Raw genomic sequence first — 17,212 nt, 5'->3', positions numbered from 1 at the left:
GGATGTTAGTTAGGTAGCTTACAAGTAACAATACATTGAGGATGTAATACCAGAGTACCAGAATCACAGTGGAAGTCTATCGAACTAGAGCAGTGACATGGAGACAACAGAAAAGCAAGAAAGAAGGAAAACGAGAGGAAGAAACGATGGGAAGTACCTCAATGGGAATATGAACCCAGGTTGCTCGTAGATTAACCCTCTTTAGGTGCTTGACAACCTAACCGCGTTTGGGAAACCAGACTATCTCTACTAAACCACTAGGTATACCAACTGCACTTCATTTTCTTACCTATGTTTGTTTCTTCGATGAGATCCGCGAAGGCTGGCTTAGACGTCTAATGTCAAAGAGAAGGAAAGAAGTGCCCCTGGAAGGAGGGAAGGAGGGAAGGAAGGAAGGTACCACATAGGCCGTGCACCAGTTCGTGAACCTCACGTTTTCTCCCGATCCTTCCTTACAGCAATAATCAGGTAGCACTATTCAATGCTTTACTGACTTGGAGATGATGGCATACGTCTCCACCTATGCGCGGTACCACCGACCACGGCAACGGCTATTATCCTCGTGACGACGTTGGAGCCGTTAGACAGGGTCGGTCATGTATGAGCAGAGAGACACTACGGGCGTGTTCGTTCCGGCAGTAGTACAGTAACGGAAGCATCTTTTTGGTGGCAGAAAAGCTTTGGGTTAGGGTTAGAAGAGATTCCCTTACTGCACTACTGCCAGAACGAACACGGCCTACTCTGCAGACGGGAGGTATGCACGCCTGATCCCATCAACAGCTTCAGTTGCGACAGGACTACAGCACCGGCAAAAACATGTTCTTCGTCGACGAAGAAGAGAGGCCCAATATACAGATACCACAGCCAGGGCAGTCTCCTTAACTATCTTTGACGGCCTCATCAGGGCAGACAACTTCACCGGCTCATCAAAGAGCGGAAGACCAACGGAAAGGCAACCTCGGCAACTACGACCTACATGTATATAAAGACAGCACACACCAGACAACCGCTGAGCCAACCAGCCACGAACCAAGATCTCCAGGGGCACGCATGTCCGAGTGTGGGACGGTGACATAGATGCCCATCAACCAAGTTCATTGATGAACTGGCAACACTACAACACTAGAGGTACACTACCGGGATAGGGTCAAGGCACTCGATATCAAACCCCAGGAGATAACTAAGTCTCTTGAAGACAACATTGCTTGATAGCAATATTTCCGTTGACGAGGCGAACATAATATCGTTTGCCCATCTTGGGATCAGCGCACTCCGACCTACCAGACGAAATGGTCAACCAGGAGGGTGACAAGTTCACTCTCTGTAGGTGTTATTTACCTACACAGCCGCCACTCCAGTCAATATGAGCTCACCCTCCAACGCCGGTTGCAACGCTGGACCACCCCATCATGAACAGGATGATAAGGGGTTGGTGGCAATGGGAGACACTCTTAGAGGTTTATGCCAGGCATCGGTGCCAACAACAATAAGGGGCACGAAAAATCACATAGGGTCATTCAGAATAGAGTCTGAAAAGTTCATGGACAACACAGACAAGATGCCGTCAAACCACGTTCAGATTTCATTCTCCGTACCATCAATGACCTTCACTCCACTCGTATATAAACCCCCCACAGACCCAAACCAATACAAAAGAAAATAGATGTATGAAGTCCCAGACCCAAACATTGAAAGCCGTTCTTGAAAACGACCCTCATATTCTTTCTCCTCCTCTCCTCCTTCCGCAAGCGGCGCCAACCTCTCCCCACACTAACACCTTCCCATCCCACCCCCCGGCTAACACCTCCCATCCCAAGACCTCCCCTCCCGTCCACCCTCTCTTCCCTCCGCGACAAACCCCAAACCGTCCCGTTATAATTATCTCATCACCTCGACATTATCCATTCCTACTAGAAGTTTTAGTCGTGTTTGTGGTCGTACGGTTGTGATACGGTCAAGGCTGGTATGGTTTTTATGCCAATACCATGCTCCTTTGTCACCACCACCCCTACCACTACCACTACCACTACCACTACCACTACCACTACCACCAGCACCACCTCGTCCTCCTCTACCACCGCCGCCACCACCATCCACCCCTCCCACACCCAAAAGTAATCTCACAACAAAGCAAGGGGCGACCTTCCCGTCTGCGGCCGAGCTTGTCGTCGTCGTGTACCCCCCTCGCGGCGCCCGGCCCTGACCAAGAGAAGGCGTTTGTTATACACCTTCCTTTGGCCAGAATCGGAGCCTGAGAGGGAGCCACTCCCAGAGCCAGGCGAACCGGGGCCCGGGCCGGGGCCAGGACCAGGGCGAGAGTCGGGGCCGGAGCCAAAGTCATCGCTGTTGTCGTCTTCTTCTTCGTCTTCGTCTTCGTCCTCTTCCTCTTCCTCTTCCTCGCCGGAGGAGGGGCGGCCGGGGCCGGGTGCAGACAGCTTCCTCCTTTTGGAGGGAGGGCTGAGGTTGTTGCTGTTGCTGCTGCTGCCGCTGCCGCTGTCGGAGCCGGAGCGAGGGCGCTTTGCTCTGGCAGACGAGGGAGAGCCGAGGGTGTCTGCTCCAAGAGCCAAGGAGCGCTAGACCCCGGTCTCTTTGGCATAGCCCCCGAACTCTCCCCTCGCCGCCGCGAGGTCGCCGAAAATGGTGTTGGAGACTGAACAGGAAGCAAGTTAGCATATACTGTTTGATGAGGTGCGAAAATGTATTTGAGGTAAAGGTGAAATGAGTTTCAATGACACTGTCCTTCACTATGTTATATGATGTTTGGAATGGATCGGAACTGCAACCTCTTGACACGAAAAACATAATAGGGCGAAAACAAACTGAAGTCACTTACCACGCGGAACGTTGTTCCTCGGCTGAGGAGGCCAAAGCCAGGGCGGCGGCTGGGGAAACATGACCGGCTGTGGCGGCGCAACTTGGGGCACGGCAGGCTGGGGCTGGGGCTGGTTCTGGGGATGCCAGACCGGGCAGCCTTCGCATCTCTCGTGGTTGCAGAAGACCAGGATCTCTCCATCGTCCTCGGCGACGATGTACTCATTGTCAAACGACGACCACTGCTCCTGGAGTGCTTCGTAGGCTTCAGGAGAGTAGGGTTCCTCGTGAAGCACCCAGTCGCAGTGGCCGCCGCTTCGACCAGTAGCGAGGCACTGGCAGCAAACCCACTGGGAATTCATGGTTGCGGAGATATGGTTGGAGGAGATGTGGTTATTTGTGGGAGTTGATGAGTGTTGGTGAGGTTGAGGTTGTGTGGTTGAGAGTTGAGAGTTGAGAGAACTTGTAAAGGTGTAAAAACTTTCTGTGAGAAAAGATCTGGTCACATCGATGTGAGTGAGTGAGAGTTTTGACTTTCCTAGAAAGTTGAAGAAGAAGAAAAGAGGAAGAAGAGGAAAGCAAGTCGGGGAGTCGTCAATTTATAGAAGAAAAAAAGGCAGGCACAGACCGTACGCCCCACTCAAGTCCGATATTGTCTACTTGAAAGCGCTGTTGCCTATTGTCACGCGTGTCCACGGGTAGTTTCAAGGAGAAGCACTCGTCTGAAATAGATCGGATGAGCAGAGCGGGGCGAGATAAGGCGAGTACAGCATGCTTGCTGTTCTCAACTTCTGGGCAGGGCCTCCCATACCCTCCTTGTTGTGTCTGCGCATCTGTTTTTGACTTGGTGAAGCGTTCGTGGACAGTAACTTTGCACGCTTTTTCTTCAACTGTTGCTAAAAAGAACAAGGATAACTCATATGGTTCTCTCTGTCTCCCACTTGAAGCGGCCTACACCTGTGCACCAAATGCTATATCAACGTCTTCTATACTGTTGCCATGATCCACGACTGTGCTCGACAGGCCAACTTCAGATGTAGCGGCATAAGGTAGGGACATGAGACGGAAAGTCTATAGTCCAACAAGATGTGAATCACTCGCCGTCTGATTATCAACGTCCAAGTTAGACTCTCTGGATATCCAAGACAGACTCTCCAGACGTCCAAGAGAGAATCTCCAGACGTTGCAACGCTGTGGGCTATCTTACAAGTAAATCCTGCGGAGGTGTGAGCAGACCAGCGACTGGCCCCGAGAGACTAGGACCTTGATAGCTAATGTCTCCGAGTCCAGACCGTGATCTTATCCATGACACTTCATCTGACTTGCTTACATCTTTTGTTAGGAGCGAAGAAGAATAATGTTTGTGAAACATCCATCGCCTTACCTGTAGCTGACGGTGAGATGAAAGCCGACACTCGCTTTGTTGATGACGTTGCTATGGATATTCATGCTCTCGGGTGAGCGAGTTGCTTCATCCGAGATAGGACGAGAAATTTAGAGCAACAACTTGGGAAAGAGAATTTAACAAGGAAGTGACGAGATCGGTAGTGTACGTAAAGCTCCTGACCGAGTTCCGATGATATTTGTTGTCTTCCCCTCCCAGGATGGCGTTGAAGAAGGACAGCTGGAAGGAGCCAGAGACAGTACCATCGATTTTAGTGAAAAGCCGCTGTCCTATAGCACGCTGCCATCCCTTGGAGACGTTACTAAATTTGCTCAATCTTGTTGGAAGTAGAGGTATCCATTCCAAATCTTGCGCAAATACTTCGACAATTAAGTCGATTGCTTCTTGTGGTAGTCGATCCATGGTGAAAATGATGGGAGATAGAGATAGAGGTGAGCAGTCTTGATGGAATAGGTACCCTAGGTACCAACCTCAGCGAAGATGGGTTGCGATGGTTGCATGAAAAAAGAGCTACGGGGCTGCAGTCATCCATATTCTGGAAGCGATGGCCGGTAGGTGAGAAAACTTAGAGGTAATGTTCAAGTGACGAAAAGTCGAAAAGGAAAGTGCGAAGAATGGGTGAGGTGGACGTCATTGAACCCATATAGGAAGAGGAACCCATCAAAGAAAACCCGGGCAGGTAAAAGCTTGAAAGTACCCTCACAAACCAGAGCGGTTCGTATTCGAGATACTCATTTGCTTCTGAACTCTCTCACATTGGTCTTGCGCAGTACCTACCTAGTAGCTGACTGAAGGACTTCAATGTGGTCTTCGTCTCCGTACATGGAGTTCACTGATGTGGGCCTGTGCCGCGACTTCCTCCTTCTTCATACTCCCTCCCATATTCCTGCCATCAGAGCGCTTTTAGCGACCTGCTTTCGTGTTTCGGCTTGGCCCTTCCTGCTCGAGTTACCTTGGACGAGCCGGCCGCCCACGACAGACTGCCACGCAGTTTGAAGAAATGGTGAAAAATTACCGGTGGGCCACGGCTTCTACACGAACCCCAATCAACGCTCTGCTGATTGAAAACTTTAACCGCTTCTTCGGTTTTCCTGGTTTACACCAGCAGCTGTTCTCCATACCCAAGAGCTCATGGGTAGGAGAGTAAACACTACCGCTATCACGAGCAAAGCACTCGCCTACAGGTAGGCAAGCTTTTCTCCTTGCTGTAGGTCATGTATGTATTCTATGCCTCCAACGACACCCACCTATGCGGCTGACAATGCGATCAGATATCAACCACTTCCGATTCTTCAGCACCGGTCCCTCTCGCTTCCACGACAGACGACAATGCCTGCCGTTCAGTACAGAACCCATCTCGATCCTTGGCGATCTCCTCAGTCCAGTGTCACCATCATCATCACGAGTCCGTATCGGAACCAATACCACGCCAGGCCGCAAAGACAGGACTGCTTCCTCCGCAGACTGTAACAGGAGGCCTTTTGGTCTCGGCTGCCTCAGCGAGAGACGCCGTTGTACGTTGCCACAGTCCGGCCTGAGAAAGTACATACTTCACGTGTGGTTTCAGCCATCAGATTCAGCCCGGAGCCCGTCTCCTACTCGACAACCATACTCCGGCTTCCACCCGGACCCGACTGAGCGACAATCGACTCATCCTCGGGGCTCACGGAAGCTAGTGCAACACTTGCTGCTCGGGCTTGGTGGTGGTTAGCGACTTGTTTCCTTGTGACTCCTCGTAACCCGCGCGCACAGCTCCGTTCGGTATTTGCCCTCGACGACAATTCCGAGCTTGGAATCACCATAACTTCACCTCCGCAAATAAACCACAAGTTAGAGCTGAGGGGATGCTGCCGTGTCAAAGAGGCGTCAGGAGACTCTTTATTGGGTTGTCCACCACGCGAGACATTGACTGAGAGGACGGAGCACAAAACGCATCAAGATATATTGTCCGCCTTTGTGTGCTCCTGAGACCTCGCTTATGGCCGCTGAAGTCTGGGCTCCTTTGAACGATGAAAGCATCTCTCCCTGCGCCTCGCCGAGATTCCTGGAAGGCAAATCTGAGATCAGATGTCGCAATATGCCAAAATCCCTCGTGTAACCAAGGTACAACCCAGCCTGTATCTTCAAATTGCTTTTCTCCAACCCGATATCCAGCCACAAACGTGATGGGCGCATCATAACCGCGCTATTGAAAGTACTGCCATGCTGCTTTGCGCTGGCCGTTCCAGGTTCTGTGGCTTGGGCTAACCATCGATTACTGATAGGGCTATGATCCAAAGAGAAGCCATCTGTGGACAGTGAGGGGTCGGAAAGATCTGGGAGACAAGCGCGGGAGGATAATTGTTGTGAGATGATACCCGTCTTAGACTGTTCAGATCTGCCCCTCCAAGGTCTTTGATCCTGCTTCATCAACCGCACCCAGCTTCAGTAGAGGTACGCACAATTCACATGCAGGTACTGTTCTGATTCTGTACGTTGCCGCACTTTGCCTGCCGGAAAGCAGTCTACTACCTAGCACTCTATTATTTGCATCAGCATATGCCGATTGCCGGCCAAGCCCAACTGTCTTGGGAGGCCTGAGCTAAATTTGCTAGTCTCCAAGACATCCCGCCAGGTATACCTCTCTACCTGAAGCGAGGGGGCGAGATATGACAAGGTAGGGCCGTTGCCATGGCATGTTTTATTGTTTGGCAGAAAAAAGGGGCAAGCCACTCGTGTCCCTCGCGTGCTCCGGAGGCCGGTCTCCAAGGATCCTGCAGCGAGCAGTCTTCAGTGGAAACGCCATTTGGGCCCTCCGCTGCCCTTCTTCTGACATTCAACGCTTCTGCAGTCTGCACCATGGGACGGCGGGAGGCGGCCAACGAGGGAGAGTTTGTGTGACGACACCAACCTTGGACATGGGAGACCGGTCGAGCTCCCAGCTGCTGTCTCGGTTTTATGCAGTAAGCTCATGTCAAGACACCGGAGAAGTTGGGTTCTGCCGAATCTCTCGCGATATCCCGCGACTGACCATTGAGATTAGGAGAACGACACGATGGCTGTTTCAACATCGATGCTCCATGCGAGTCGGGCCCCTCGGCGGCCTGGCTGCTTTCGACTAAACAGCCATTCGGAATACAAGATCCGTTAGATTACGGACGTAGCTCAAGAGAAAAGCGAACCTTGAATCATCCCGACACCATCACAGACTCCGTGCCGTTGCTGCTTTGTTTCGAAAGACTGCAAACCGCCGAATCGAGGGCCTGCGAGGCCACGCCGTGTAGCAACGCCGCGATCGCCCAACGCATTTCTATACCCAAGCTATTCTTGGAGGGCGTCCATGTCGAGAGGCTAGTCCCGTCATACTCGTCTGGTCGAGTGAGATAGGGATGTTGAAGAACCTTCAAGGGCTGTTTCGGACATCGCTGACTCAAAACAGACAAACCGCAGTAACCAGTGGCAAGTTCAAGCCTCGAGTACATCAGGAGAGCCGAGAAGTCAACGTATCCGGCGCTTGGCTCTCTAGAAGAGGCATTGCCATAGCTGTCTCAGAGCTTGTACAACCATCATCAAGAATTTAGCCCGACTACGTTCACAGACCCACGTTTCTCCCATGCTTAACACTCGCCCATCGTTCACCGAGGCACCCACGTGCTTCTCCAAGCTGTTGACCGTAACGGCGCTTACTTGGCAGGAAAATGGCACCACATATTCGAGAATGGCTTACCAAATATCAACCTGAATAGGAAGTCTGCGATGTACACAGCGGCAGTACTTCCGAATTCTGCTTCAGGGTTCACTTGGTTTGTGCTGCCCCACGGAGCTTCAGGAAGAGACCGAATCGGCATTGAGCCGAAGGGATGGCACGATGGAGCGGACGAGACATGCCGACCTGATGTAAACGTGAGGATCGGAATGGGCAGGGACAGAGGAAGAGAAGGATATAAGGATATGGCGAGGTGCATCTCAAGTGTGCAGTTGACTGAAAAAGCTTGTGAGCGACAGCAGTTCCAAAGTTGAAGTTTATCACTACTCCGGCCAGTTGAACGACGAACAGACATTGGACGGACACTCATGGAAAGAAGATACACAACGCACTTTCAACACAGCTAACAGCAAAATTCATCCCGCAACATCCACCTGTAAGATCTACCGCGGCATCAAAGATTGCCCTGATGAACAAAAAGCTAACATCAATTTCATTCTCAGACAAACAGGTGCAGACTAAGGTTATCAAGGACCACCAGTTGCAGCTGTCTGCTGTCAAACCCCGGAGAGAGACAAAAGAAGAAGCACTATTTCCACACCGAACGTCATTGTAGCCGAGAACAGAGCAACAACGAACTACTTTGAGACGTGATATATTAGTTTTTCGGCCACTTGGAGTCAAGAAACACAGGGTTCAACTACTTCAAGAAAGTGGGAGAAAGCAGGATACAACGGATCTCGAGGCTTTGAAGAGAAGAAATAACACAAACAACAAAATGTGCACCTACCACTACCTCCACCACCACCACATCCCTCCTTGCCCAAAAGACCTCTACTTCGTAATCCACTACCTCTTCTGCTCCGACGCCACCATCGACTTCACCACCGGCAACCGCCAACCCTGCAACAACGCGATCTACGACGACTCCCACCTTGCGTCCACAGCCATGTCCAACAGCATCTCAACCCTCTCCACTTCCCCAACCTCCTCTCAATCTTCGGCATCAACCACATCCTACTACTCCGACGACGGCACTCCCTTTTCCGTTGACTACACTTCCTTGTATTCCTCCACCGCCTCCATATCCCCCACCCAGCAACAACAACACACACAACCGCAGACCATGGACTTCAACAACCCCTGCGCATCCTCCACCTGCCTGACCAGCCTCGAGTGTTCCTCGGGGCAATGCAGACTCGAGCAACTAGGCGGTAAATGGACGTGCTGCAGGTGTGGAGGCAAAGGGAATGAGTATGCGTGGTGTAAAGCACGGCCGGGGCTGGTAAGAGGGGCGGATCCGGATATGGTTTGTTATCATGTTGTTTGTGTTGGGTGTGGAGCGACGGGGATTTCAGAGAAGGGGAAGGGGAAGGGGAGGCGATAGATTGAGGAGATGGGAGAAGAGACGGTGTGAAGTGCACTGCACATATAGTTGGCACGTAGGGTGAAGGGAACAATACACGTGAGGAAAAGTGACACTTGGTAGGTCTGTGTTGTAGGTAGAAGTGTTGAGTGGAGAAACTAAAGAGTGTTGGGATGAAAGGTTGGTGCTGGAGTGTGGGTTTGTATTAACCAAGGCAGGTACGGCATGGGGGCGGGGGTTGGCGGGATAATGTTCAACATGAACAAGACTTGGAGCATAGGGAAGAAAGCGATGGTAAGAACCTAAGGGAAAGAATTGAATGGTGAGAAGGTGGGTTGGTGGTAGTATAGCTGGAAGCAGAGAAGCGCTTGACTGTTGTTCAATATACCTCTAGGTTAGATTGAATCGACCACCACTAGCCGCTACCTTACCTTTATGTACAGGGAACAAATGTATATAGGAGTAAGCAACGATGGGGATATCGAAGACGAACTGTGCGGAACTTTGTCAGAAAGCAAAACTCCTCCAGTCGGACTTCTTGGGGAGAAGATTCAACCATCGGGAAAACCCAGGACTGGAGTGCGTGGTGGCGCACGCCTTGAAGTTTGTTTGGGTTGCTTCTAGTGTGGCTGGAGCTGGACGGCGGTCGGAGACAGGGACTTCACCGGTGTGGTTGGTGTTGATGGGACTCTTGAATGCCAGGAAAGCGTGGTGGCTTGGGTTTTTTTTCTCGATACCTCAGTGGTGTTCGCCTGGGTTATTTCATTTCTTGCCCCTGGGCTGGTTCTGCCGTTGGTGTCTTCCACAGGCCAGTCTATATAGGTAGCAACAATAACATACGTAGAGGTATTCTTCAGTTACACTTGGAATCTTCAATGCGAACAGAGGATCCTTTGCCATCAGATCGCCCTGTACACATCATACGGGAAGCATAGGTCGGTAGCCTTTGTCTCACGATAGCTTGTAAGTGGCGAGCTGTCATAGAAGCTCAAAACTCTCTAGACCATCCCATCTCCAATAAACCTGTCGACTACGCATCACCCATCGGTATTGCCCATTCAAGGCTGTATCATATATCTTCCATGCGTTGCTTGATCCTTGACGTCGAGCATCTGTACTTGCTGTGTCCCTTTCCTTGCCTGGTTTTGTGTGCCTTGTCCTTGTCCTTGTCTTTGTCCTTCTGCTTGGTCTTGTCCTTGTCCTTGTCCTTGTCCTTGTCCTTGTCCTTATCCTTATCTTCATTATTCACACATGTCTGCCTCGCGCGGTGAAGCCTTTCTCTGTCTTCCTCTGCCAGCCTTCACTGGCCTTTTTTTGCACTAACAGCTCGGGGTAGAATAGAAGTAGAATAACTTTTGCCTTCTCAACTTACCCTGTCCTTGTCTCCTCCGATATCTAGCATTCGTATATGCGGCGGCTTTTCACACTTGTCAACATAAGGTCTCAGATTATGCAGTTCGTTCATGCAGTTCATGCAGTTCGTGCGCCAGATTCACATGTCTTGCGGTTATATAGATATGGCAGCTCTTGATGGTTGGTGGCTGAGGATGTTGGCTGTGGATGGGGGCTGTTGGTGATGCTGGTGCTGGTCGACTGACGCTGGCTGGGTGATTACCTACAGGTAGGTAGGTAGGTAGGTATTGATGGCGAGGATACTTGGGGTTTCTATCCCGATACGCCAGTGTTCTGGATTCTATTCTATTCTATTCTACCATCTTAGTATTTCATAGTGTACCTGTAGGTACAAGGTTTAATATATTTATCTGCATGGGGATCACTTACCTACTAAGTATACACCTCTACGAACAGAAAGTGAATGCCGCATGCCCTATCCCTCTAGCTCCCGTACCCCATGTGCAGCCGCCATTGAAGATCATGTAGTTCTCATCATATGTTGATGTTCTTCCCCTCTCAAAGCGAGCCTTCTAAGTCATCACGCATATCCCAACACGGATCAACCCTGTTGGTCGACAGCCTTACTCTAGGTTGTCTTTTGGTGTTCGCTTTCTTCTTCACAATGAAAACCATGACTGAGACACAGGCTTTGGTTTGGAATAGTACCTACTATATATAAAGGTATGTTGCACGGCTCTTTTGATGAAGCTTTTCATCGGCAGCTTGTTGATTCCAATGCTTGAATGACAGTCCACGAGTGCTTTCTAGGAAATCTTCCATCAACAAACAGCTCCTCTTGAGAATCTGCAGAACATGCAGTTCCCTAGGGTACCTAGCGTTTCCTCTTCGGCACTTCCAACCTCTCCCCATACTACGCCAGTTTTAGTTCTAGTTCTAGTTCTAGGTAGTTCTAGTCCCCCTTCCCTTGCGCTTCAGCCCGTCAGCTCCAAATCCCGAAAAAAGAAGCTCGCTTAGATCTTCTGCATAGATTATCTGCAATCAAGCCAATCTGCAATCTGTACGCTACTGTGACTACCCGCACAGCGATATGTACGATTTGACCATAGGACTGCTGCAAGATAAAACTTCATGATTGATGCCCTTGACTATCAGTGCTGAGCACGCATTCAGCCTGAGACCTGTATTGCTGACTGGCCAATAACACGAAAGTCGAGAAAGTCTCTGCAAAATTTCATGATGGTGATAGACAGACTTCCTATCAGACCCTCTATCAGACCCTCTAGGATATCAGCTCAATAATGGTCAAAGTGATAGATAAATCAAGCTGAGAAGAGCGGGCAGTATTCAGTCTTATCCGCTAAGATACTATAAAAGAAAAAGGTTAGAGCAATTGACAAACATAGAACACCAACTCAGGCATGTGACTGAAGCTAGTCTCACCACCTGCATGAACTCCTTCGTCATCTAAAGTCTTTTTCTCTTTTTTTTTTTTTTTTTTTCTTTTTTTTTTTTTTTTTTTTTTTTTTGCGGTGGTAAAGAGTGAGACGACTAGGTATACTACCTACTTGCTGATTACCTACAGTACTCCATTAGTTCTCCTTCCTTACAGGTGCCTATCTTATCGAGCTTACCTACAGCTCAGCTTCCCTTCCCCAAGACAAATTTGAGGGGAGAGGGAAATGACCTATAATTGGTATGTAATCCGAGCTGAGAAGTACATCCGGCAGGACCCAGCCAATAAATGATGCACGCACAGAACGGGAACAAGATATCGTCAGGAAAATGCGTTCATACCTCCAGGTACCTATCTACCTAGTTCCGTGGAGATGTCCGTCACCAAGGATAAGTTCGCAAAGTGACTTGTCATTTTTTTTTATTCCAAGGTACTGAAAGATCCAAGCTCCATCTGTGGTTAAAGGATATCCAAGACATTTGTTTTCTCATGTCGGCTAAGTACGTATCTTAGCTCGTACTATGCATCTTAGCTACAGGTACCTCTAAGCTTGACCGGCTTCGTTGGGTTGAGTTAGTCACCAAGAGCGACTGAAGCTGTGCACAGCCAGGTACCTAGCTGAAGGTAGGTACCTACCTAGATATGCACGATCAAAGATGGCTGAATTAAAAGCGGGCGGTTGAAGATGCGATTGGTCAAGCCAAGTGCTAAAAGTTCCTAGCCTCCCAGCTCCTAACGAACATGGGGTCACCCAATGGGTATAGAGGCGGTCCACCCCAACTTGTACTATGATGTACCGCTTGAGACTGCGTACAAGTAAGGTGTTCGAGACTTGTGAGTTTGACCAATGACCAACTACCTGGATCTTGGGTCCCATTGAAGGATTCCACACTTCCAAATCGGGGAACTATATACATCGAGTGTAAGACCTAAGAGGTCGGTAATTTCCATACACAGTAGGTAAGTATGCTTGGGGGAGCTCTTCCCACGCGGACTTGATTCCTGGGTTTACCATTGGCCATACAGCCCTTCACGCTCGCAGCTCAACGTCATGGGTGCCATGAAGCGACGGTGGGGTTTGATGTCTTTGACAGGGGAAGTTCCTCACGCTTGTCTCAAACCTCCGGGCATAAGAAGAGATCTAGGATGCCGGTCCCAGTCGGAAATAGGAATGGACAATAGAAGATGGGAATTGGTGTGATCTCCAAGCCGGATCTTCCTCTTTCCGATCTTAATTCGAGTGCTAAACGAAGGGACGGACATGTGCACGTGTGAATCAGGTATGGCGTGGGTATTCGGTGTGATAGAGGCCTTGATATGCCCTCTAAGTGCTAGTGAGAATCGGGGTGTGAAAGCCGTAGTACTAACAGCACCAATTGGTGCACAACTACCACCTGCCCTTGAAATATCCGGAGATCCGGGATCAGGGAGCGAGCGAAGTGCCCTGGGGGCCTGCTTAGCGAACTTAGCTGCCTACTTTAGTACGATCTTCAAAAGAGTTTAAGCACGTGGCTGTGGTGCTTACCTCTAGCTTGGTAATGAACACCCATGCCTATCCGGGACCACGAACGGCATAAGTGGGGCATTTCTGCGCCGGGAATGTCTCAATCTTCGGGCAACAAGGACATCGGGGGACGGGTGCGGTCAGCGGAACAGAGTCTGTTCGCATCTGGTCAACCATGATGGAGAACTCCCGGACCGGGTTCCAGGATGTAATCTCCAGACCATATCACGCTAGCTGTAGGTGCCCATCCCATCGTCACCCACATGTTGCTGCGGCCGGCGTAGGCATGTCAGACTTCCAGCAAGCGGAGAAAGTAGACATGAATCTATGGGCACCATACCTTAGGACCCCAACGAGTACGAGGACGTTGTGAAGAGGTGGTTGGAGTTTGAGTTGAGGTCTGCAGACGGCCCGCGAGAACTCACCTATGGTAGTGAGTTGCGCTAAGCGGTAGGATCCTTAGTGTTGATCTGTCTTTTCTTGTTATGGACAAGTCCAGTTCGCTTGGTTCATCCCCAACGAGAAGACAAAATTCCGCAGCAGGCTCGAGGTTGTCTTGAAGCTGCTAGCTGTCATGTTTTTACAAAGGTGCAGATCGCCCTCGCTACCATAGAACCGCGTGCCTGTGAGCTGCCAGTAGCCTGGTGGCCGGTGGCCGGGATCATGGGAATAAAACAGCTGGAACTGGAAACCGTGGGGATGCTGACAGGCAGGTGAGTCGGTTCCATTACTGATGGAAATGTCTCATCCTCTTGTCCATTTATCACCGGACTGATCATCTATCAACTCGCGTTCAAAGTCAATGTCATATACGTTACTGACGCATGACAAGTGAGACAGGCCGGTCAGAGATTCTGACAATACCCGTTTGGAGTTCATGTCAGTGTCCGAGAATTGTGACTCTGATGTCTGCTGCTTGATGTCGAATCTTCCGTCAGTCCATGGATGGACCCTTCATTCAGGTGTTATGGGTCTAAGCCTGAGACTGACATACTGTACTCGTGCCCATTCTCGCTGCCACTCTGATGGTTCCAGATACCAAGGATATACGGGTAAGTGGGGATCAGGGATGTAGTACAAAGACCAAGGACACGTGAATTTCTCTGTCGTGTGTACATCGACAGACTTCTGGGCTAAAAGACTGTGTCGTTGACATCACAAGACAGGATCAGGAGATCTCTTCAGCCAGCATGAGGGAGTACCTATGAACCAGGGTGTGCAGTGGAGCTTGGAAAACAAAGTACTGCCATAGCGAACCGGGTGAATCCCGAGCGCAGACTCTCAAGGCATTGCTGCACATAAGTAGCGTCATGAATACCTCCCTCAGATCGGAACGGGGACAGTAATCCGTCCAGCCGGAAACATGCTCGCATGTGCCCCGGCTGTTCATTCCAATCACAGCGAGGCGAACTGGACGAATAGACGAGCCGAACGAGGACATTGATCAGGACAGGAAAGGACAGCCGAAAGGTCGCATACCATGTCCAGATGTTTGCAGCATGCATGGGAGATCTTCACCATCCTCGTCACCATCATGATGGCTAGCATCTCACATCATGTACGGTGTAACCCGTGCACATACGTCTTGCGTCGTATGCCGCATCAGTTCAAGCCACTGGAACATTGGGGGAAACGAAGGATGGGATCTGAGAACATGGGGGCAACGCAGGGGCAAGACAGGAGCGGGCGACAAATCGCAAGCTCTGCGGTACACCGGGGCAGTCTCCGAGGACCGAGGCTAAGGTATGGGCTTACACTGGAAGGGGGGTAGAAGACGGGGGATTGGTGGAGAGTCCGAGGGTGATGATTAGAGGGGAGGAATGGAAACAGCGGGATGGATGAATGGGAAGCAAACCGGGCAACTACCAGTAGCGGAATGGCGGCTCATCGTCGTTTCTCCCGCGCGAGGTGACCGAGGCCTGCCATGCGTGCCTTGTTTCGTGTTTTACCGTTACTGCGGTGCTTGCCCGATTTGAGATGACCATGCTTTTTTTCCCATTGCCTTGTCGATTGACCGATCAGCCAATTAACAGGGACGATGGGTAGAGAAAGCGGCTTTTGAGATCCCATCCCCGGGTATCAGCCATTGTCCATCAGAAATCCGCCTTGTGTATCGATGTCTCGTCCATTCTCTGATCATGTTGGTCGGATCAGGGGTCCCAGTCATCACTCGAGATCGGCCGTGGATGCTAGCGAATTCGGGAAATGCACCCAGGACCGAGGACCTGGAACGACCATGCTAAGGGCCCCTGCTTCTTCCGTCACCGACAGCCTGTTTGACTGGTGGCACAGGCTTACACTCTTGGGAGATGGGCTGATTGACCACTCATTTTCCTCACAATCTTGATGGGCTTGAAAGCCTTTGATTGTGTAACCAAACCATAATGCACGGCCACTGCATATTGGTCGAGTCGCAGTGCCTTATTGGTAACTGCGAGATCTGGGGCCGGGTATCGACAGTCTTTCAGGGCGCCGGGCTGGTCAATTTGAACTAGGGGTGGGCGACTTACCTTGTACTTTGCAGTAGCTCACGATCTTGCTGAACTAATTTCGCCGGAAATCTCCCTTGCGGGGATTATCGCATTAGCCCCAAACGTGCTGATATTGCGTCGAAAGGGGCACTAAGCGTACTGTGTAGTTTAAACCTCCGAAAGCGCGGTTGTTGGTTCACGCTGACAAGGAGCAACTACATGTCCCGTTATTAACTCAACAATTTCAGCGTGAATTGGAGTAATACCTTGGGCCGAGAAACACTGATGTCAGAACAGTCAAACTCAATGCGACATTCGCCTGAAACTGTTCACATTTTCAGACAAGGTTGTGACTGTTCAATTCATCGCAACGTCATGTTAGTCCCAACCGCTGCCAGTAATCGCACCGGCAACTGGAATCGTACTTAGCGAAACGTGGTAGGGTGCAGTGGGAGGCATGATAACAGCCCATCTACTCGGTCTATAGAGGTCCTGACACCATGAGCCGAGAGCATCGACAGGAAGCTGAAAATCTTGACGAGCCCACAGTATCCGGGAAGAATCACCGAACCTATGCAACGGCATCATGTGGATCTTCATCAGACCGAGAACACCAGCTGGGGGAGACGTTTACCGAAATCCATCACAGCCGACGGCTTGACGCTATCTCACGATTCGCGACTGCGCTATTGAGCCATACCCCCGGAAAGTGGGACATCCGTGACTGTAACAGCCACTGGTGGTGATGTGAATGTTTCCTTAGCAAATTAGGGAAGTTTCGGAGCCCTTCCCAAGATGGTTACGGGTGATTGTCAAGGATGGTAAGTCACCGGAGAGGATGTCTTCCGAATGGAAAAAGAAAGGAGAGAGAAGCCCATATCACTGGGACAAGGCAGCAGGATTCTTGTTGCCAGATCTCTATCTCAAGTTGTGTCGACACCAATGAAACTTGTTCAGCCGACTTCATGTCTTTCCCGACAGCGCAGCCATCCAATATATGCCAGCGTCTGCATCACAACACCTGCAAATGATAGCACTGGCACGATATGGATGACCGAAAGGGCTTTTCAGATGCCAATCCACTGTTGTCGAAGGCGTTTATGATCCCAGTGCGAAGCCGTCGGCGAAGGCAGAGTAATCAGACCGAAGGAGGGCGACCAA

General features: G+C 50.5%; 2 protein-coding genes across 2 annotated transcripts; one reads left to right on the top strand and one right to left on the bottom strand.

Moving 5' to 3' along the window:
* Positions 1-1,878: 1,878 nt before the first annotated feature.
* Positions 1,879-3,173, bottom strand: NEUTE1DRAFT_98684 (uncharacterized protein; the record flags this gene model as incomplete). Its single annotated transcript, XM_009850313.1, has 5 exons — positions 1,879-1,907; positions 2,013-2,199; positions 2,267-2,650; positions 2,834-3,017; positions 3,163-3,173. 5 exons carry the CDS (start codon positions 3,171-3,173, stop codon positions 1,879-1,881), a joined length of 795 nt encoding a protein of 264 aa, XP_009848615.1.
* Positions 3,174-8,574: 5,401 nt separating this feature from the next.
* On the top strand, positions 8,575-9,403 carry NEUTE1DRAFT_120508 (uncharacterized protein; the record flags this gene model as incomplete). Its single annotated transcript, XM_009850312.1, has 2 exons — positions 8,575-9,079; positions 9,135-9,403. The coding sequence occupies 2 exons, from the start codon at positions 8,680-8,682 to the stop codon at positions 9,188-9,190; spliced, it is 456 nt and encodes a 151-aa protein (XP_009848614.1).
* Between the last annotated feature and the right edge of the window lie 7,809 nt (positions 9,404-17,212).

Source organism: Neurospora tetrasperma (genome assembly GCF_000213175.1).
Source record: "Neurospora tetrasperma FGSC 2508 unplaced genomic scaffold NEUTE1scaffold_1, whole genome shotgun sequence".
NCBI lineage: Eukaryota > Fungi > Ascomycota > Sordariomycetes > Sordariales > Sordariaceae > Neurospora > Neurospora tetrasperma.
This window is presented reverse-complemented; position numbering and strand designations above follow the sequence as displayed.